Raw genomic sequence first — 23,855 nt, forward strand, 5'->3', positions numbered from 1 at the left:
ATATAGTAAAATGAATAGAGTACACTAGGCTATAGCTATATTTAGTCATTCGCGGCGAATTAAAAGGGATTTCAGGGCATTCATGATGGCATTCCTAATAACTAATAAAAAGTATTTTAACAACTTTGAGACTGTTTACGAGGCCCATAAAAAATATACGTTTCACAACGAAAATTAGCATTTGTAGAGTTTTTGTGTTCACTTGTCTTTCACACATTTTCGTAGCTACACTACATTAAGATTCTTGCTTTTGCTTATCGTTTTTTTCCTCCAATGTGTTTCCCTGTAAATCTACAATCCTGACTAGACTGCTATTAGATTAAAAAGATAGCCTAAAGTTAATATCATTCTTATTATCGAGGTAGATAATCATAAATCAAAGCGGTAAATATCAAATTATGTTAATGGTCATTTTTAGCACCTGTGATTCAGCCTCAGTTCCGCGTGTAAACGATAAGAACATGAAAATATAAAATGTCTATAGAATCTGAACGAACCTTGTGGCTTATTTCTCATCCTCCCGTCGTTTCTCTCTCTCTTATGTTGTTCTTTTTACAATTATTGATAATCACCGCTACTGATACAGCTATATAACATAAACTATATGAATAGAGGTTGTTTAAGTCAATTAAACGTGTGGGAGAGGGAGAGGCTGATTTCCAGGTAACTCAATACAAAGACATTCATGTTTTCTTTCCATTGTTTAGCTCTGCGAATAATGCAGTGCATAGCTTGCGATTAGCAAAATTATGAATTAAGAACGACGGTGGGTATTTACAAATATTTTATAAACTGAAAAAAACAACAACAACAACAACAACAACAACAAAAAAAACTTTAGGTTTCCCAAAACTTCCCCTTTTTTTACTGTTAGGCTACATTTTTATTTTCCGCGTATAGGACAGAGTAACCTCGCGGTTATTGATAAGGCTATATCCCAATTTCTCTTAACCTTAATTTCTATATTAAACTATATTCTAAACTATATTTCAAGCCGTTTCCAAATATTGCCTCAGCCATTGATTCTCTAGAAATTCATTCGAAGAAAGAAATATTTGAGTCGTCGTGTTGCATTTCCGTAACACGTGGCGACATCTAGTGGTGCAATGCTCTAACGGGAACTGGTGCAGAAACAAATGTAACGGCTTAAGAGAGACAAGAGCGATAATTCCATGTGATAATAGGCTACCATCCACAAATTAAAAGTAATTTATCATTATAATTATATTTGATTATGCATTAGGTTTTTTTTTTCTATCTAAAAGCTTCCATCTATAAATAGACCAATTCTCTCTCTCTAAAGCAAACTGATTTTGATACAACGATTTCAAATTGTAAGCAAATATTGAGGTAAATAAATAAATAATATATATCTCTCTCTCTCTCTTTTAATTATATAGCTGTTTTGCGTTCATTTCTTTTCGTAGACACGTTTCACAATTTTCTATTTTGGGGAAATAAAATCTAGTGCGCACAGTTTTCACACCATTTAACCAAATAGCCTCATGATAGATTTCTTTCTTAGAGTCGGTTATATATTTGTCGGCCTCAATCATCAGTGATGACTAATAGCTCTTGTTCTAAATGATATCCATAGCCCACTGCGCAGTTGTCGGACACCTGCAACTCTGGAAAATATGTGGGAAAGTCCTCCTCGTTAATTTTTACCCCTTCTTTATTTAAGCCAGAGCCCTTAATAAAGCCACAAAATGTGTTGGTAAACAAAGAGACTTTTCTAAATCTCATTCCCCCCCCCCCCCCAAAAAAAAAAAACAAAAAACAAAAACTGTCGCAGCCACTGATGGCCAAATAAGCGGGTTACTCTCGACAGATTATAAATGCGTTCTCAAGATGATCCATTTATGAGCTTTTTTTTTTTTTTTTTTTTTTACATTGTGATAACAGTTTTCAAACATATAACACTATAATGTGGCTTATTAATGGGCACTGTTTAACGATTTCATCTTCATAAAACAACTCTAAAGTTACTTCACCTGATGATACTCAAAAAACGCATTTATGCCCCACTGTCTATTAAGTATACACGAATAAAATATCTTCGAGATGTTCCGAATTTTGTATTGTATTTATGTACATTCAATATATATATATATATATATATATATATATATATAGGCCTATATTTGATCTAAAAATATTCATCTGGTAATTTTCGATGAGCTATTACCCCCAAAACCATCCGCAACATATGGCTGATTAAAAATAACCAAAGGCCGTCTAACTCTGCTATTGGATGTTTTCGTTTATTTTCAGCAGAGAGTCACCTTTGAATCTTGAAGCAAAATTTCTCTTCATTTATGTCTGGAGTCAGAATTAGCTTACTGCAATGATGGGATCTGTTATGCTCAAGCTTTTGATTATTTATTTATTTTTTATTTCGTTGTGAGTTTAACAGCGTTCAAATAGACTTGTTTAATCGAATTTGATTTGTGATGGGATTATCGAAATAGGCTACGTTTTACGAAAGAAAAAAAAAAAAAACATTTTCCCCCCTTTTCCCCCCCTCAACTACCCACACCTGTTCATTTGCTAATTTTAAATGTGGCTGGAAAAACGCAATTATTAATCGAAAACTTCAAATGAAGATTAATTTGTTAGGAAATGTAAACTGCGAATTCTTTCAGTGTAAAAGTGCGCCTTTGACTGATTCCCTTTCTTTCGTTTGTTTATATAGCTACAATGTATTTTTGAAAGATTTCTGAAAGTGTAATTCAAATGAGAATATCTTCTGTCATAAATGAGATAGAATGTCTGATGAAAACCTGTTGATTAAACTTTGAAATAATCTCTTTGTTGTGACTTTCTTTTTGATCATTACAGACTTACAAAAACACATTTTAGATTTAACATTTTATGTTTTATATTGGCTGCGACTATAATATATTTAAACTAAGTATCAAAGGTATAAAATACATACAAAACTGTCCTCACATCTGATAAGAATCTATGTGAAATTGGCCTAGTTTATGCACTGAAAATGTTATTTTGAGTACTACAGGACAACAGCAATTTATGATCAAGCAACTAGAAGTATATCTTAAAATGCAATCAAAACAAATACAACTGAAATTCAATAATAAAGATAGCCTAATCGAAGAGTATGTCTAGGCATTTGGGCAGTAGCATATGAACGTATGTATCGTTTAAAGCAGCTGGCGACTAGTTCGGTAATCTCTCTTTCACCGAATAAAAGCGTGTGAATGCAATCAAATAAATGCGCTCAAGAAATCTTTTAAGAATTGAACAATGGTGACATCTTGTGGCCAAAAGGATTCATTGTCTCTTCAACAGCCTATGATGTTTCCACAATAATGCAATTCAGCTGCATTGGCTCACTTCAGATCTGACATGTTTATAAAAAACAAAAAAAACACAAAAAAAATCTTTTTCATTATTTTTATATAATACTTAAAGCCTAATAAACCATTTTAAACATTCAAAAGTCGACGCTAATACATTAGTCCACATCTATTGCCCATGTCTATTACAAATATTACTAGCCTACTAGGCTATTATTCTAATTCTACTAATAAATAGGCTACATGTTAGGTTTTTGGTTGGATTTAAAGAACAAACATATTTTCCAGGATAAATACATAGGCTAACAGATAAGAACCTCCCTGTTCTGTTCAGGAGGAATGAACGACACTCTGCAGGTGAGGTGGGCGGGGGGGCTGACCAGTAAATATTTACCTTTTAAAGCAGAAGCAAAGCGAAAAACGTCGTTTATATTAACCCTGTTAAAGGTTTGCTTAACCGTTTTTAAGCTCTCACCTGCCTCAAAGCTGAAAATATTTAGCCTACCAACGTTCACTGTCTTCCGTTTTCTTCCATGTTACTTTTTGATCTCTTTATGTTACTCTGTCTTCCAGTATTCCTTTAAGGATGTTTGGCTGTGTAGGCCGTTGTTACAGTTTACAGTTTGCAGACTTCAAACTCATGAAAATGCCCCAAGTTCATCAACTACCACGCTCTTAGCTTCCGGTTTCCATATATGGACTGGCCACTGTGCACGCGACAAAAAGCTCCCGAAAGCTTTCTGATTGGCTAAACAAACAATCTCACTGCTACCACTTTTTTATTTAACGTGATATATATGGAGAGTTAATTCAATTATGTTTTATTTTAGGTTTAGTCATTGTCTGTATATATATATATATATATATATATATATATATATATATATATATATATATATATATATATATATAAACGGTAACAAATGGAGTAGGCTAGCCTACATTCCTCATAGGCTACACGTGACATATCAATGATATTTGGCAACATGTAATTGAAAAATAAATAAATAAATAAATAAAATTAAAGTTCTGAGCGGTTCAATGTGTGAATGATGACTATGATCTAATATTTTATTTAGAAAAAAGTGTTTGTTGAAATCCAAAGCCTTGTGTGTAGCTACACCTCTATTTGAAGATACAGAAAATAGGCCCACAAATGATGACTACACTGTAAAAAAATATTTTCATGATTTATCACATTTTTCTTTTGTCAAATCAACTTAGCTAATTAAAATGGTTCAGATAACATATTTTGTGTTTCAGTTTATTAAACCAATCACCTTCATTGTATTAACTCAATTTCCAGGTAACTTACTTTAAAAATATAATTTGATTTAACTTACAGTGTACAGTGTGTTATGTAGCTTGCTGCATAATAACATAAAATTATTATTCTGCATTGATGCTTCTGTGATTCATCAAATTTGATTTAGAGACACATACAATTTCACAAAGCTATCTTGCAATCAAGGCGAGGGACAGAACACAATAAAGATCACACCAGGACGTCTGTGTAACTAAGAAAGCCAGTAACTTTACTGAATTCTCTGCAAAATACAAATACCTTTTTTTTAAGTCCCAGCAGGAGAAACAATTTTTATTCCATACATTAATTTTTACTACATACAGCTGAATCAAGTCCCTTGAGATACAGAGATGTGGTTTTAATTTAATGACATCTTGTCTTCAAGTGGCGACAAAGTCCAGCTTGTGCCGCTGAAAGCCTCTTTCTCCTGGTTAGAAAACAAAAAGACACTTTCTTTCACCCTTACCCATTGTAGGTTTATACAAGCTACATTTGTTACTACAGAATTTTTCAGCATTTTTTTTTTTTCATTTTTTTATTTTGTTATTTATATACTTAATGGAAACAACACTCAAGAGAGAGAAAGAGAGAGAGAAACAGAAAAGGTCAACCAAAAAATCAATAAAAAAAAAAAAAGAAAGAAAAGAAAAAGAAAAATAACCGGAGAGTCATATATGGACAGCTGAAATCTATATAACAAACAATGGCATTGTTTCACAATACTGTACACTCGTTAGTTAGAGGAGAATGTTCCCAATTCTTAACAAGACCAACTCATCGAAAGGTAATCTGAGGCACTGGGAGGGTGAGTCAGAGGTACCAGCCACTAGCATGAACAACTTGTGAAGAAACACAATGGTCTCAAACCCAGAAAGGATCATGGATCGGCAAACATAACATCACTTTTTGTCTTTGGTAGAAAAAACAGACTAACATATGTCCTGTCAAAATCACAGAATGCACAATGATAGATATGTATAACAACTGAACAAAACTAGTCACAATCCACTAAATGATGATACAAGCTTACACAAGCAGTCATGAGGTATCTATGACTGTGCTGTCTTACTGTATATTATAAAATCTTCAGTGCAATGTCGATTAATGTGACACTGGAAACTTTAAAAGGTTTTGAATATTCCAGACCAAAGTGGAGATCTGGGCAAGTATCTTGTGCTTTAAAAAAAGGGGGCATATATTTATGAGTGTGAGTTAAATTTCAAAATGTCATTCTGAATGTATTTGCCCCTAAAAGACTCAGTCCGGTGAAGGAAAAAAAAGGAAGGGGAAAGAAAAAATTAACGTGTGCAACTGCACATTTCCCCTGCAATGGGGAAAAAGTTATGACCATATTTTTTTTTTTTATCATATATATTCATATATTAGAAAGCTATACACAAGCATGTTAATTTCACAGATTCTTTAAAAAGATTCTTAATATTATTATTCAATATACTTAGAAATACACGTTTAAAAACAAAACTTCTACAAAGAGAGAGAGAGAGAGAGAGGAAAAAAAAAAAAAAACATTGAGCAAAGCAAGAATTCACTGTCTCAGATTTCATGGCTTATGGTTGAAAAGCCCAAAGTTTCTCGTTCTTTTACTATCATTTCTCATATAAGCAAAGCTATCAAAACACATTCTGGCTCTTATAAACTACAAAAAGCCACAAAAATGCTTTGCATTGTATTCCTTTTTGATATGAAAATAGAAGCAAGTGTATCATACTTTTTTTTTTTTCTCTTTTTCTTCTTTTAATACTGAACAACAACTGCAAGTCCTAGGTTTAAATGTCATCAGACTGAAGTAACATGGCTCTTAATTTAAAGTCCTTCATCTCTGCGACTCCGTCCTGCTATTTTTTTTTTCCTTCAGCAGGAGAGTTTTTTCCTGAAATACCCACTCCCCCATAACTTAACCAAGGAACCTGCACATAAATCTGTACAATCCTTCGAAATTCTTGCATAACAGTTTTGTTTGTGTGAAATCAGTAATATTTTACCAACCTTGACCCTTCCCCCGTGTCCCAGCCTTGTCTCTATGTACAATACGTTGAACCTGCAACATGACATTGTCACCCATAACATACATTTAGCGAAGGGGCCCTCTGAAGAGAGTGGCACTAAAAAAAGGAATCTGTACATATTGTACTGGTACAACAACTCAAGTGCTAAGCTGTCACCTCTCTGCTGTGCTCCTCTTGTGGCTGAACATCACCGAGGCAAGTACTTTACAAAAAAAAAAAAAAAAAAAGAAGATCCAAGAGTACCTGACACTTTTTGTTGGTTTGTTACTCTGCATACATGTACACCTACACAACGTGTAAATATATATGCATATATGGTAATTCTTTACATTGTATTCCACACACTGCACAAGTTATGCATAGTAGCCCGCCCACTAAACCCTCCCCGACCCGGTTGAACTAGTCCTCCTTCCTGTTTCCCTCCCTGAAAACCCGTCAATCACAACAATATGTATATCAGACACACTCTGATAAAATAATAATAAAAAAAAAAAAAAAAAAGAGAGAGCACTTCCTCCCCTCTCCACAGCAAATCAGAGAATAAAGGAGAGCAATGATTGTGACTAGTCATAAACGGCAGAGAGAAAGCGAGAACATGTGAGGCGCCGTGGAACCACGCCGCTTCGCGTGGGGAGGTCAAGATCGAGGATGGGGCTGTCCAAGGGGGGCATCGCTTATCATGTGGCCCACCCCTCCGAGAGGCGGACGCGCTTGATGGATGGGCTGTCTTGCTCGTCCAGGCCGGGCCGACCCAATCCTAAGGGCGAATGGAAGTCGGGACGGTGATCGTCGCGGTCGCTGCCCTCGTGCGAGCTGCCGCAGCTGCTGAGGCTGTCGGCCGGGGAGCGGCCCGAGTCCTGTCGCCCCTGTGGGGGCGGGCCCTGGTGCTGCTGGTGGGATGGTAGCGGGCCGTAGCCGCCGGGCGTGGTGCTGCTGGATCGATCTCTAGGAGGAGAAACAGGTTCGGACTTGATGTGCAGGCTTTGAGTAGAGGGCAGGGAGAGATTTGAACCCTGACATAAGTGAGTGCTAGAGCAATTTCTGTAGAAAGGAAAGGAAATGAAGGGGGTTACGGATCGGAACGAGTGCTCGTGCACTCTTGTACACAGGTGGCAAAGATACAATCAAATCAGTGACATTTGTCTAACTATACTTAAATGTGGTTATTGCAGAATGAAAATGATGAGCTTGGAAAATAAAAGAGAAGTTTATTTTCTGTATAGTGACAAAGAGTGAGAGAAAGTTGCACATGTTAAAGGTACACCATGTAACTTTTTTTTGTTCACAATGAACAAAATTTAAAAGAGTAGGGATGTAACGATTCACTCGACTCACGATGCAATACGATTCATAATACTGGTTTCACAATATGATTTTCTAATGATTTTTTTTTTTTTTTTTACAAAATGAGATTTAAAGGTCCCGTTTTTCGTGGTTTTTTGAAGCTTTGATTGTGTTTATAGTGTGCAATATAACATGTGTTCATGTTTCGCATGTAAAAAAACACAGTATTTTTCACATAATTTACTTATCTGTATACCGCTGTTTCCACTGTCATAAAAACGGGCTGATGACTTCCTTGTTCTGTGAAGTCCCTCCTTCAGAAATACGTAACGAGTTCTGATTGTGCCAGCGGTTCCTGTGTTGTGATTCGACAGCAGTTTAGCGCATCTTGCCCGGAAAGGTCACGCCTCTTACCATAACGTGGAGATGCATGTGCTCAGTGTTATTGTAAACATGTCTTTAATTTTACCCTATCAATTTGAGCCGGAATCAGACCCGGTGATTGGACTGCGGGATGAAAATAACAGCGTTTCGACGACATGGCGACAAACACACTCTACAAACGCAACTCTTGTGTATTCCTGTGGGCGGAGGTTAGTCAAAAAGTGACGTCATTAAAGAAGGAAGTAGAGGGATGTAGTCCAAACTGGCCGTTCGATGTAGGCGACTTCTGTTAAATAAAATATCTCGCTTGGCATTGAACTTTGAGCTTTAAAAATGTACAGATTTTATTTATACTCTAACAACAACATTACACACTAACTAAAGTTTGAAACATGGGATCACGAAGAACGGGACCTTTAAGATAATTCTTTATAACAAAACTAAATTGAAATTTTAAAACAAATCCTAAATAAATCAAATGAATAATACAAATAAAAGAAATGAGTACATGAACAAGATGTTTATTTGCTCTATTACAGCTTAAACTATTTGTAGCCATTCAAAATTAGAGGCAACCACTGCATTTTAACCACAATCCCATCAAAGATGCTGCATACATGCAGCATGAGCGGTTTTTGATTTAAATTAGATTGTATAATTTTTAACATTTGAAGCAACAGAATGTTCTGACTTTAGCTTTGTGAAATTATGCTATATAAAACTTCATAACAGCAGTAAGGCTGCATGAGTATGCAAATTCACTGCCTGACAGCCTCGTTTACTGAAATCACGTGACTTTGGCACTCCGAACCACTGATTCGAAACAAAAGATTCGTAAAGCTTCAAAGCAGTGTTTTGAAATCGCCCATCACTAGATATTTTTGAAAATCATTATTTAGTTTTTTTTTGGCACATAAAAAGTATTCTTGTCACTTTGTTGAACCACTGTAGTCACATGAACTGTTTTAAATATGTCTTTAGTAGCTTTCTGGATCTTGAGAGGTTCAGTGACAATGCTGGCAAAAGAGGCCTCACTGAGCCATCGGATTTCATTAAAATATCTTAATTTGTGTTCCGAAGACGAACGAAGGTCTTACGGGTGTAGAACGACATGAAGGTGAGTAATTAATTACATTATTTTAATTTTTGTGTGAACTAACCCTTTAAAATAAATAGTACGTAAGATGACAAGAAAATACCATCTAAACTTTTCTCACAGTCAGCTATACATTCATATAAACCCACCCCCATTCATTTAGCATCTCAACCTACTTGAATCGTCACGTTTTAATCGATTTTCCGGGTGCATCATTACATCCCTAATAATGAGTCAATTCATCATCAATCCTTCTTCCAAAACGTGTTTTGTCTAATATAAGTGTTTATATTTTAGACCTGTCGGGACAGGACCTCGTGCGTACATAACATCACTGGCCCGTGCGTGTCTCGTCATATCCGTAAATAGAGAAAAGTTGCTCTGGCTACTTAGATGCGTGTATTGTGTGGGAGTGTTATAGGTTAGTTGTCACAACGAGTGAGAAATGTTGTCATGGAGCATGCTAAGACTCTGGAGAATAACCCGTTTTAAAAAAACGGCAAACAGAGGAGAGTCTCCTGGCAAAAAGAGAACACGACAGAGCCTTGTAATAAAACCAGAATCAACATTAGCTTGGCTTTTTGGATTGGCGAGAACTGAGGAACATGAAATGTTGTAAAAACGACTCAGAGATGGTGTTTTTATTACTCAACAGGTGAGTACGGCATTTTATCGAACAGATAAATTGCCATATGTAGCTCTCTAACAGATTTCATTGTAAAGCATTATCTATTATGAAGGGTCATTTCATTATAGTTTTTGTAGCGCTGAATTTATTTTCAAGGAAGTACCATGTCTACTAATGTGTATAACTACAGCAACATCTTCAGCTAGTTAGCTTGAGATCCTTTCCATCTAAACTGGTGATATCTCTTAAGCCTAGTAATGAATGTTTTATGAGCACTAGCATAACCATATTCATCTGCAGTCACACAGAGCCGTTTTTTTTTAACCACTAAAGGGCCAAAAGTTAAATAGTGTACCTTTAAGTGCATAAAGATTAAAATAGGCTATTTGATGTGTGTATTGGTAATTAATTGTGTGTGTTTAGACTCACCCCAGCTGACTGAGGGCAGAGTGCTGCATGTTCTGGATCTGATGTTGCTGCCATCCGCTCATTGAGCCCAGATGCAGAGTGTTGGCACTGTTGAAGCCAGATATAGAGGACAGATCTGCACTGCTCAGAGAATATTCTAGAAGAAAACACATGAAGAGGATTAATATTTGCATCAAAAAAAAAAATTGGTGCTGCTCATTTGGAGAACAATATCTCCACCTGCTGGTGAGACAGAGCTATTACACACACAGAATAGACAATAATTCAAAGAGATTCTGCATTCATTTAGTCTGGGTTTAAGAAAGTAATATAAAAAGAGGTAAATTAAAAAAAAAAAAGCAATATGAAATTCTAATTAAAAATAATGATGTTAATTATTACATCTGATTATGTGAATTTACAGTAATTACAGTAGTAATAGATCACCGAACAGAATTTTAGATTGATGCACTAATTATATTATATTATATTATATTATATTATATTATATTATATTATATTATATTATATTATATTATATTAAACTACATTTGTTCATTTATTTTTTAATAAACATTAAAGTTACTACATTTAAACATTCTGATTAAAGGGTTAGTTCACCTAAAAATTTAATTTTGAGGGTGAGTAATTAATAACAGAATTTTCATTCAACTAACCCTGTAAGATGTGAAATGTGTGTATAATGCAAAGTATACTCAGTATTAGTGTAATTGAGGTACCTACCAGTACCATATGAGGTGGAAATGGCTGATGGGTAACCGCCCATTCCCTGCCCTGGTAGAGTGGGCGTCGCTACAGAAACCACGGGGGTAGCCAGTGACTGTGCAGACTGAGAGTTGTTTATTCTCTGGTTCTATAAGAAGAGGAAGAGAGCAGAAGAACACATATAGATGACTTGTCACTTGTCACTCACGAGGCTTGAATATATCTGTATCTTCATCAAACAAATGATGGAGCACCGCCCACCAAAATAATGAAGGGAAAATAGTCGTTTTACACGAAGCACCACTGAATCTGCTCAACCTATGATTTACAATCCCTCATAGGGCACTTGGTCGCTATAGAAACTCAAGGTCTCCAAGGCAACAGAACTAGCAAAAGAAGGGTTGGAGGTGTTTTTTTCCTCTTTTGTCAGGCTGGCATGATGACTGAATGATGCGACAGAGATTAAGAAAAGCAGAGATGGACACAGAGAGGTGAATAAACCTGAGAACGAGACGACTCTTATAACCACTAGATGTCACTCTGGAGCTTGGTTGTGTAGATGTTCCTAATACGAAATTGCATTTAAGCACTTTTACAGGTCAACATGTGCATCTCCCTATTGGCATTAGAACAATAAGCTAAACAATATCTGACCAAACACTACTGGTCTCATCATTTTATGTGTATGAGGATGACAAATGGCCTTCAGAACTATTAGCCTATGTCACCAGTTTGAGTGACAGTGCCACTTACCAATAGAAGGTCAACATCCTCAGACTGATGGCAGTAAAGGGAGGGTGATAAATCCAGAATTAGTGTCATTGGCTGACAGTGGCAGTGAGTGAAGCTGATGGCCGCCTATGACACTACGTGAACCTACAGAAGCGTACTTCACCAAACAAGACAAAAGCTGCTGAGGTGACTACTTAAGTTGTTTCTAATAGAGCTCTAACCTGTGCTTATTGGATTATAAAACTACTGGAGAGGAAGTGAGAAGAAAGGAGAGGAGAACCATGGAGGATTACGAAGGAACTGAGGCGTGTGGTTTTATGGATGTAGTACCATCGTGGCTGTTAGTAAAATTCAACACACTTTGGTAAACTTACAATGGAGGGCATGTTGTTCTTGGCCCCAGGTGGGATGAGCACTCGGAGGTCAGGCTTACGGCTGTTCATCCCCAGGTTCACTGGTGGAGGGGACTTGGCCTGCATGCTCTTGTTCATTCCTCCGGAGGACACCAGAAGTCCTGGAGAGTTACGGTGGTTTCCATAGCCATTTCCTAATGAGAGACAGAAAGGGAGGGGAAAAGGGCGTTAGGCACAACAGAGCCAAATTGAGTACATCAAACTTTCACCGTGCCACACAATTTAAGCAAGCTTCATTTCACTCTCTCGCCTGCACCAGAATGCACCATTTACACCGTCATCTACTGTGAAGCTTCTATTCAACCCTGTCTGCAGCTCTCCACACGGTTCCAGTGAGCCTTCACCACATGCAGCCATTAAACACTGTTTTATCCGTTCTGGAGTATTGCAACCATCTTTCACCAAGAATGTGCTCTTTCAATTCAATGTTTCCACACCATTTCACACAACTTGCACCTCCACCACCACTCATTCATTTGCACCAAGCACTTGGTAAACACACCCTCTCATTCACCCTCCATCAAATCAAGCCAGACTAATTCAGCTACCCCAAATCACCCCGTCACGCTCAAATGATTTTCACTCATGAATCATTATATGTCATTATGATTCAAAATATGTTTTTTTTTTTTTTTTTTTGTCAGCCTCTGTTTGAGTAAAAAGATCCAAGCTCTCAGTTCAACTGATTATCATGGATAAGCTATGTAATTTTTGTCACTGATTCTTAAGACACAAGACAAAACATATTTGATTTAAAAAAAGTAAGATTTTCACTTTGAAATTAAGCAGAGATGAAATACAATTTTATTTATTTTCCTAATCAAAATGACATTATCACTCATTACCTCTTAAACCCCTTCATATACAGATATAAAATATAAAAATAAATTATACAAATAAAATATAATATATATTAAGCTTTAGAGTTAGAAACATAAAAATGATAATATATAAAGTAAAAAATAAAAAAAATAAAAAATAAAAATAAATAAAATAAAATAAAATAAAATAAAATAAAATAAAATAAAATAAAATAAAATAAAATAAAATAATCGACCGGAGGAAAGGTAACCTTTTTCATAAGGCTTCACAGTTGTGTCACCTACTTTTTTAGTCAACACTATCTGATATTTAGGAAAACATTCTCTTTTAAAAGACGTAGCAAAATGTTGGTAGTGAGGTGTTTGGACTTTAAATTATGGTCAATTCATGACAGACTGCTTGAATGTTTCTGTTTGAGAGCAAACTGTTGCAGCATCATGAAGTCGAGAAATGAAAATGTGGAGTGTGGGTAGATAAAGAGAAAGAGAGAGGAGAGAGATGAGGCTCATTTGTTCCTCTTGTGGTTTTTGCGGTAAGGAGGCAGGTGTTTGATGAATAGAGACAGGTGGCAATGGTAACTCTGGGTGCTCTAAGAGCTGATGTTAAATGAGAGCAAAACAGTAAAAACTTCATTAGGTAAAACATGTATTATTGTTATTTTTTAGCAGAACACCACTTTTTTTGTTTATATTATACTTATATAATATAATAATGTTATATTACACTTTTTTGTCTTAAGATATACAGCAGTAATATTTTTGTATTTTTTACTAAGGCACATTTATAAAAGTTACTTCAATGTCCTAATTTATGCCCATTCCTAGCTTAATCTAGGCCCTGTCTGTGAAAACAGGCCTTAATGTACAAATTACACATGAAACATTAGAATGTACAATATGAGGGAGAAAATGGATTTTGAATGATATTCCAGTCATTTTAAGACATTTTATTTCAGCTGTAAAGGATCACTCCAAGTCCCATCTGGAGCACAATGGGAAGGTTGCCACTATCACATCTCACTTCCCAAGGCAGCAGTCTCTATGAATGACATAAAATGCATGGCCCTTAACTACTGACAGTGAAGGTCGTCATTTGGCAATCAATGATAAATACATGTGTGCACATGTGGCTTTCTCTTATGACTACCAGAAGTGGATCAGACAAGCAATCTTTATTCCTCATCCACAATTGCTAACCCAACTTCATCATCTCCAAAGAACCAGAGGGGTACATTATACTGGAAAAAAAAATAGGAGGGATCGGAGGAAAGAAGTACAGAGTCTTTGTTTCAATCCAAATTTTTTTTTTTGCTTTCGAGGGGAAAAATGTGGAGTGCTGCATGGCTTTTGCCACTTAAAAGAGGGTTAGGAATTATACGGTAGACATAAATGAATTTCCCAATCATGCACTCGAGAGGAAAACTAGACGCAGATGTCGTCCTCGGCAATTTCGCCCTGGTGATCTTTCTTTAATTTGAAGGCGATGGTTTTTGTTGTTTTCAAATGAGAAGTCTTGAAAGCGCAATTTGCACGATTCAAGGAAAATAAGGAGGACATGAGCCGGGAACCAGGAAGAGTAACTGTGATTGTGAGAGATTGTGTTTGTACAAGTGTGAGCGGGTAGATGTATGTGCCATGTGCACTGATGCATTTCCTGTCTCCTCATACATAGTGAAGTACAGGGCTCGAAAAACAGCTGGCTGGAGCTCTTCTCTAAACACTTAAACAGCCACACTTCATTGTTTGCAGTGGAGATGAGGAAATAAAACTGCATTTGATCCCCTAAAAATACATTTCCACACTTAAAGGAATATAACAGGCTCGGTACAAGTAGAGCTCAATCGACAGCACTCGTGCTGATTACCACGAAAACTCATCCCCGCTTTTCTCTCTCTCTAAAACAACAAAAATACATTAACTGGGTTACACTGAAAAACCTACAATGGAAGTGAATGGGGACAATTCAAAGACATTAAAATACTCACTAGCCATGTTTCTATTACAGATTTCCACAAAACTTAAAAAACTATTGAGAAATGATGGCGTTTCCATTAACCGATGCTATGCGACTAAAACAATTTTTTTTCCAAAAAAAGTCATTCCAAAAATTATGGCAACGGATGTGGGTAAGTTTACATATATCCCAGCCACTGCACATTATTTTTTTATCAAAAGAGAATATAGGCATATTATCCAATGTTATCCATTTATGGCAAAAAAAGCCCCTTATACTTGGGATCAGCCATGTATGAGGTGTTTCTGGGTGTTTCTCCCTCCCTATCTGCTTCGAGGTCTTGATAAATTCAAATTGTGGCATTTATTTGTTGTTTTGAATCAAGTAGTCCCGTAATACTTTTGTTTTTAATGAGTTTAATGAAGAACTCTCGTCTTCTGTCCAAATATATAGCACCCTCTATGAATTAAAGAATGACGGACTTTTACATACAGCAGGTGACCTATCAATGCGGAGAAAAAAAAAAAAAAAAAAAAAAAAAAAAAACTGTTTCCATTGCAGTTTTGCAAAATATTCCTTTTTTGAATTGCCTGAAAACCACGTCATGCGAGCGTAAAAACTTTTTTGGAATATATGGGAGCTTCTGCGAAATTGACGTGTTTCCATTGAGCGTATTTTTAATTCGCAATTTCAATATGTGCAATGTAAAGAGTAATGGAAACGCAGCTACTGTTTCTATACTATAGCCAGATGAAATAACCAATTTGCATGTTAACAATATTATTGAGATTTAAAAGAAAATAAATAAAAATAAAATTTGTATTTAAAGTTTCCATGTAAAGTTATAACTTTGATGCAATATCATAAACTACTGTAAAAAATAATGATTTAAGCAGCTTTATGGCTCAAATAATACACAAGATTTAACATCTGAATGAATGTACCAGTTTTTATTAAGTTATAAGCTGCACATTTCTGTTTATAAATCTTTAAATCTGTTTTTTGGCCCAATTCACTTCCATTTTCAGTGGCCCCATTCACTTCCAGCATGTATGCTGATAACGTTGATTAAGCTTAACTTGCATCTTGTTTTGAAGCCAAAATATTCAATTAAAGTCTTTTAACCAATAATCTAGGGCCATATATAATATATGAATATCTGTTCATTTTAAACCTTTTAGGTTGAAGTGATATGACAGATACACAATGAGAAAATCCAAACTCTTTCTGTAATTATTATCGTACAAAAGGACCGAGAGACTGGCCTCTGTTCTGCTCTGGTAACCATAGAAACCTGTGATTTCATGATGTGTGCAGGTTAATTAAAGAGGCCAGTACAGTACAGTACACCCTGAGCCAATCATAAAACACACAGACTGCTCAAATCACACAGGCCGGGATGTATTTAACAACCAGGGCGCTGCCGTCTGTGATTAGCAATACCACGCAAGAGTTAAAGTGACCCGTCGAGAGCAGGCAGACGGAGACGATGAGTTCAACTAAGGACGTGCGCTAGACACTGGTGATGAATGAGCCACGGCGACTTGATTTATGGATCATAAGCAGCACAGCTGGGATTCAGGTGGCCAATAAGTAGCACAAAACTCATTTATCTCATGCTATTCAACTTATTTTTTACAGTTGCTTGTTCTGTAAGTCACAGAGAACGGCATCTCAGATTCAAAAGCAGTGCACTATAGGCCACAACAGTGTCCATCTTCTGACTCATGCTGTTTCCCTTGCAAAAGCCACACAAGTCTCTTCCCTGTGCGTTTGTGGCCCAGCTATCGCCCTCACAATGGGGAAGTGCTAAAATTACAGCTGCCCAGAAACGAGTGGTCCCCTCCTCACACACAAATCGCCTGATGTGTACACATGATAAAGGAGCCGATTCTATTTCTGGGGCTCCGCAGAGGAGGCTTAACAGTAAATGGGCTTGGCCTAAGTTTCCACTCAGCGTCAAAGCAAACTGACCGGCCAGTGTGGTTAAGCACACGCTCGCTTTCCCTGCAAGTTGGACCGTCTCTGATTTCTTATTGTGGTGTAACGGTCGCATTTAATCCTGTTGTCCGTGTTTGTTGATTCGGTGTTGAGGTTTCAGGCCAGCCTCGGTTCTAGCAACTGAAAGAATTGCACACGCACTGCTACTGCAATGACCTGTAAACTGCAGAGGTGTGGTAGGACCAAATGCGTGTACGCAGTAAATTAACAATAAATACCATAGAAAGGATAAAGTCAATGGACTTGCTATGGGACTCCACCTAAGAGACAAAAAATAGACTGGCCACTTCACTTTCTCCTATGTGTTGGCTGACCTTTCTCTATCTCATAGCACAACCCATATGTCACAGATGCATAAATACACGTAGCAGAGGACTTGCGGTTGTCTGAGAATGCCAGGGTGCCAGCCAAATAAGTAGCTGTCTGCGACGAACATCGTACCATGACACACTTTGCTGGCAAAACACTACTCCATAACATAACTTGAAAAATATATTCAAATGTATTAACTATATATACAGTACTGATCTAAAGGTGGGGTTTTGTCTCTTATGCTCATCAAGGCTCTGTTTATTTGATCAAAAATACAGTAAAAAAAAATATATTGTGAAATTTTGTAAAATGGAATTTATTTCTGATTTTCAGCATCATTACTCCAGTCTTCAGTGTCACATGATCCTTCAGAAATCATTCTGATTTGGTGCTCAAGAAACATAATCAATGTTCAGTCAATGCCTTTACTGTCACTTTTGATCACTTTAATGCATCCTAGATGAATACAATTATTAATTTCTATTATTAATTATTTCTAATTATTAATATATATATACTGTATATAGTGCTTAACAAATTTTTTTATTAAAAAATGTAAGGTTTGTGCCACAGCTGCCCTATACTAACAGTATTGTTGATTGCTAAAATCATTTTTTATGTTTCTGTAATGGTTAATCCACCAGTATGTGTAAGCTCTTTAGTCACAGTAGTGTTTCTAATGCATTTCTAAGGCATTTAATGGATTCAAAGACAGTTGCTAGTACATAAAAACAATGCCGGCAAGAATGCAAGCTGTTATCGAGGCCATACAAAATAAAAAAATAATATATATATATATATTTTTTGGTTATTATGAGTGAATAAGGACTATTTAGTTGCCTAATAAATGACAATAACATTTTTTATTTAAAGTAAGTTTTTGACAGATTCCTAAAATATTTGTGTTTTCTCGTTATTGAGACAGGTGGTCTAATAAACTTATTAAGCACTGTATATATAATTAAGAAACAGAATCTTTTTTTTTTTTTTTTTTTTTTTTTTTAAGTAGGATATTAAACATATTGGAATCAAGAGGTAACGAAGGCTACCATATGAGAAAGAGAAAAAGACTCATGAATATTCATATCATATTCATATTATAGACCATTAAAAGGCCTCTTGTTTCATTTGACTCTCTTCAACTCTTGTTTCCAGAGTTGTGGCCTACATCAACTCCACACTGTGCCCTGTGTTAGCCTGTCGTCGGCACAATGGCTATACTTGATGGCTGTGGACCTTGAATGTGGACAGCAGGGCCACACCAACAAGTGGTACTTTTGTGCATTCGAGACAGTGAAGAGAGGGGGTCAGTTGACAGACCTCACCCTCACCCTCATACAATGGACCCCGGGCCAGACAAGGTTACCCAGCTGTGTCTCAGCAACCCGGAAGCCAAGTTCAAAACATCTACTGTCCCGCTTTAAATATCCAAGCCATGCTTCTGTGACCACTGGTTAGTGGTTAAGACTGGCATACCCACATACACACACACAGACACAAACAGACGTGCAGACACGCACACGCGCAGACGTCCACATATACCCAGAGACTCTGAGGCAACCACAAGTCAAAGCACCAATCCGACTGTATAACTATTGCTTTCAAGTGGATTGTTCTGGTATACAGAAACTCATATACAAATTCTCTGAAAGGAGTGGGCTACTAGATGGAAAAATATTCCAAGTATGTTTTACTCCAAACATACGATAGGCCTTATCCTACAAAATACATAAAGCAGAAGTACAGGGTGAGAGGGGAGCTGTGTGCGCTATCATTTTCAGACAAGAGCTGAAGCAAACAAACAAAGGACATGGCTCAAACAGTGCAGCATATTGCTAATGCCAATATGCTTGTTTACCTCTTTACTAAAAAAACGCTGATATTTACAAAGCTTATAGGGACGAACAATCTTTATATGCTTGAAGAGCACGAAAGAAGAGTGTGCGCATGTGATTTCACCAAACCCGACAAATTCAGTAAGGAAATGGTTTAATGCTAATATACACTAAAAGGTTTGGGGTCAATAAGATTTTATTTATTTATTTATTTATTTATTTTTTGTAAGAAATTAAAGGTGCAATGTGTAAATTTTAGAAGGATCTATTGACAGAAATGCAATATAATATACATAACTATGTTTTCAGTGGTGAATAAAGACCTTACATAATTAATCATTATGTTTTTATTACCTTACACAAGCAATTTGACTGTCCACACTAGACGTGATGCGAAAATGAGAAGCGATAAAATCAATCAAAAACCACAGCCAATCAGAAGAGAGCGTGGGCGGGCTCTCTCGGCAAGAGCACAACAGACAAAATGAAAAAAAGTACATGTTAAAATTCATAAATATTATACCATTTAAACATAAAGTACATACAGAGTGACTGAACCAATCTTTGTCAGAATACACTTGTTTGTTCGCATTGAGTTGACAGTTTGAACATTCTTGTGCCCATTTATTTATGTTCAAGATCTGAGGTGAATTAGCCAGTGTTTTTTTCATTACAGCTAAAAAGCTGGGAACACAGAATGATATTCAAACTTACATTAGACGCTTTTAACATTAAATAAAGCACATAAACAGCACCTGATATTATCATTGCCATACTTTGTGTTACTGTTTCAGCCGCAACGTCGCAGAGAAATAGAAACCGTTTCTAAAATAGAATATTCGCGCGTTGCCGTCGCGGCTGGTTAGGACAAAAACTCTGATTAACATGGAAAAGATGCGGTGTCACGTCTGGTTAGGACACGCTGTTAGAATGAGCCATTTCTATCTACATAAACCGTGAGTCCCCTTACAAGTTAAGTCGTCATTTTGCGCCGACATGTTTCTACAGTACCCCTAAACGGACAAACTGCTCTACAGAGCATGTTTGCTTGAATGGCTACTATCTTCTGTGTCAGACGATGACATGTTTGTCCTGTGTTGGCCACCGTAGCTTCTCTATACTGCAATTTGCAACCTTACCACTAGATGCCGCTAAAATGTACACACTGTACCTTTAATACTTGTATTCAGGAAAGATGTATTAAATTGATCAAAAATGCCAGTAAAGACATTTATGATGTTAAAAAGATTCCTATTTCAAATAAATGCTTTTTTTTCTATTCCACAAACATATTAAGTATCTGTCTTCAACATTGATAATAATAAGAAATGTTTCTTAAGAACCAAATCAGCATATTATAATGATTTCTAAAGGATCATGTGACACTGAAGACTGGTGTAATGGCTGCTGAAAATTCAGCTCAACATTACTGTTTTTACTGTATTTTTGATCAAATAAATGCAGCCTTAGTGAGCATAAGAGACGTCTTTCAAAAACATTAAAAAATCATACAGACTCCTAAACTTTTATATATGTTATTACTGACATACACGTTAACACAAAACAACCACTGTATAGTAATTATTTCGCAAGAATTGAAAAAAACAACAAAAAAAAACAATAAAAAAACACAACCAAATGTTTTCATTTACTGTGGCTGTTGGGTTTGAACCAATCAAGTTCAGTCCAGTTCACTTAATGACTAAAGTCTGCAAAGAAATGAATACAAGCCCAGCTTATACAAACAGAACATTCTGCTGAAAATTTGCGAGGCTGGTTAGTGCTGGAAGAGAATTCGTGCAGTTATTGGCTGAGTAAAAGTCATGATGGAGAGGGAACATACTGTAGTATGTGGGGATGCCGTCCTTACCAGCACTGGTGCCCGCGCCAGTGGAGAGATCAGTGCCCATCAGACCACCTAGCATGGGAAGAGAAAGACAGAAAGAGAGAGAGAGAGAGAGAGATTTCAGTCACTTCATTGCAGCTGACATCCACATCCTACCACAAAATCTTCCTTCTTAAAACTGTCAGCTCATTTATTCAAGTCCCTCACGCCACAGAGATCTTCCTCCCTCCCAGCACGTTTAAGAGCGAGGGAGACCGAAAGACAAATATAAGGTGACAGAGACGTGTGTGTGTGTTTGTCTGAGAAGAACAAAACACTGTCCTTTTCCACCTCAGCACACTTTTCTGAGGAGGAAGCGATGTGGCCGACGGGGCTCGTCCGTGGTGTCCAAGAAAAATTACACATTTTTATTTTTAAGCATGCAGGGGAGCAAGTGTGGTCAGAGGCGTGCAGGCTGGGCCAAAACTCATATTTAGCTAAGCACTCCTGGAATACAGACCTGATTGCATCAGGAGAAAGCAGTTTTAATGACAGAGCTGTGGGTGAGAGACTCTGTCTAATGAAGCAAGACAACACAACAATATAAAAGAGCCAACAGGATCGTTCTGTACACTCTTAAGAAGAAAAAGTTCGATATAGTACCTTAAAAGTTTCTGTCAGGCACTTCATATATAGAACCTTTTAGGGGTTCCCATCATGGGATCATTTTATAAATTTCTCTTTAATTAATTCATTTCAATTCATTTTTTATTTTGATTAAATTTTATGATTTAAACAGCTCGTAAACAAACTTTATCACTAGAAAAAAAAAAAATGAAAAGCTTCTTTAAAATTGAGCCAAGAATGCTAGTGTTCTATATAGAACCCCACTGAACCTCATTGTCATAGGGAAATACAGGCAAAAGGACAAATGAATAGAAATATAGAGGAATGCTGAGTATTAAATTAATTATAGGTAATATTATTCTGTATGCATGACATAGAACATGTAACATGTCTAACTTTAATACTACTTTAATTATTATTATATTTAATAGTGTTTTTTAACATGACTTGGTCATGTCGGTAGAAATGAAAAGTTGTTTCAGATACAATGAAAGTTATATTTTAATTAAATATTTTTTCCAGTCACACTATGCACTCTATGATATATATATATAGAGGTTATGCATGTGACATCACTGTCGGCCAGAGTAACTGCGGTTACGTCCACTGGCAAAAAGACTGAGCGGTAGCATTGCTTTCAGCGTAAATGCCGCGAAAAAACACACAACACACTTCTAAAATGGGAAATAGCTTTGCGATTGACTGTACAAATACATTTGACAATAAATCATGAGGTATATTTTTACAGACTGAATATAATCTCTTATATTCTGCATTATTGGATGTTTATAAATAAACGCTGACAAAAACTATACAAGTTTTATGGCTGGACAATATAACGATATATATAACATTGATAATTTGATCACCTGGATTTAGACCTACCTATATTGTATTTATATAAAGTGTTCACAGGAAAATTAGTTTTATGTATTTCCCTGACGTCGAAATCAGGCACATGTGTAAGGAAACACGATTCCTTGCTGCATGTCAATATCCATGGATCATTGGATCTTCAACGCTATCTCACGACCAATTTTACGAGGTGGCTAATTCGTACGACCTCATACGATGATTCGTACGAATTGATACGATTTGTCTAAACCCCAGTGATGGGTAGGTTTAAGGACGGGGTTAAGGGTAGGTCATTCGTACGAATTCATACAAATTTGGCAACTCGTAAAATACCTATGATTTAGCAAAAAACGTACAAATTAGTACAAGTGAGGTCATACAAATTAGCCACCTCATAAAATATGTGTGAACTGCCATGAGATCGGGTTGGTATCTATGTCAAGCCGTTTTCACAGTTTCCCCTATTAAATCCATATATATATATGTGTGTTTTTACCTGCACTAGGTGGTCTGTGTGTGACCCCGGGTGACATGCTGTTTCTCTGCAGGCCATGGTGGGCCAGTGGAAGCAGGTTATGATTGCCTGGGTAGATCTGGTTATTCACGGGGATGGGCATCTCGTAGGTAGAAGAGGGCACCGCCTGGTTGGAGACAGAAGCAATATATACCTTTAAAATAATCTGTAACAAACTATAATAATAATAGTGAAAACAGCAAGTTAAACACACTGAATACAAAGGTGAAGCGGGAGGAAAACGACACAGAAAACAGATCAAGTTTCAACTTGAATACTCAACCTTTTGCAAAGGCGAAAATGTATTTTTGTGACAAATATATTGCATGCAACGTCATCAATTCTTAGAACTCCTGAGCAGTATTTCTGTCCAGTTTCTCTGTTATCTTCCCTAAATGCACAGGCAGAGATGACTCTAAACTCTCTAAATCTCTGTAAATCCTCTTGTTCACGTCACTCCAAAAGACACAGGCTTAACCTTGAAGAGAGTCCTTCCTCCTTCGTAATATGTTTTTTAAGGACAAAATAGCCCCTAATTGTATCCATGTGTCCTGAGGGTCTGTAAGTGCTCATCTGGGAGAGCATCAACTGACAGGAACTGAAGAAGAGCCTCTCGCTCTTTCTCACTCTTTCATTCTTCATTAACTCACAAGGCCACAGCAATCATGGCTTGAGGCAGCCAAATATTTTCTCTCCGCAGTGAAGGTCTTGGTTGGCACAGCTTCACTTTTGTTAGGTGTTCATTTTTCCGTCTTTACCTTCATGTTCTGTTTGCAGTCTCAGAGAC

At 36.6% G+C, this 23,855-nt stretch overlaps 1 protein-coding gene and 1 long non-coding RNA gene across 12 annotated transcripts in view; both read right to left on the reverse strand.

The window, feature by feature from the left end:
• The window catches only part of LOC125267472, a 47,979-nt gene extending 43,922 nt beyond the window's left edge, over positions 1 to 4,057 (reverse strand). The window contains exon 1 of one of the 3 annotated variants that reach the window (XR_007184678.1): positions 3,826 to 4,057. This is a non-coding gene — a long non-coding RNA (uncharacterized LOC125267472). Of the gene's footprint in view, positions 1 to 497; positions 3,658 to 3,795 lie in introns of those variants that run through there. The other 2 variants (XR_007184676.1, XR_007184677.1) reach the window with 2 other exon arrangements.
• Positions 4,058 to 4,834: 777 nt separating this feature from the next.
• The window catches only part of mef2cb (myocyte enhancer factor 2cb), an 88,412-nt gene continuing 69,391 nt past the window's right edge, over positions 4,835 to 23,855 (reverse strand). For 3 of the 9 annotated variants that reach the window (XM_048189147.1, XM_048189149.1, XM_048189146.1), the window contains 6 exons: positions 23,051 to 23,195; positions 21,091 to 21,165; positions 12,286 to 12,458; positions 11,198 to 11,327; positions 10,475 to 10,610; positions 4,835 to 7,694 (listed from right to left, as the gene is read on the reverse strand). In XM_048189147.1, coding sequence (XP_048045104.1) covers positions 7,331 to 7,694; positions 10,475 to 10,610; positions 11,198 to 11,327; positions 12,286 to 12,458; positions 21,091 to 21,165; positions 23,051 to 23,195 — 1,023 coding nt within the window. In that variant the 3' untranslated portion in view covers positions 4,835 to 7,330. The remainder of the gene's footprint in view (positions 7,695 to 10,474; positions 10,611 to 11,197; positions 11,328 to 12,285; positions 12,459 to 21,090; positions 21,166 to 23,050; positions 23,196 to 23,855) is intronic. The other 6 variants (XM_048189151.1, XM_048189154.1, XM_048189150.1 and 3 more) reach the window with 3 other exon arrangements.

The sequence above is a fragment of the Megalobrama amblycephala genome, linkage group LG4 (assembly GCF_018812025.1).
Source record: "Megalobrama amblycephala isolate DHTTF-2021 linkage group LG4, ASM1881202v1, whole genome shotgun sequence".
Lineage (NCBI taxonomy): Eukaryota > Metazoa > Chordata > Actinopteri > Cypriniformes > Xenocyprididae > Megalobrama > Megalobrama amblycephala.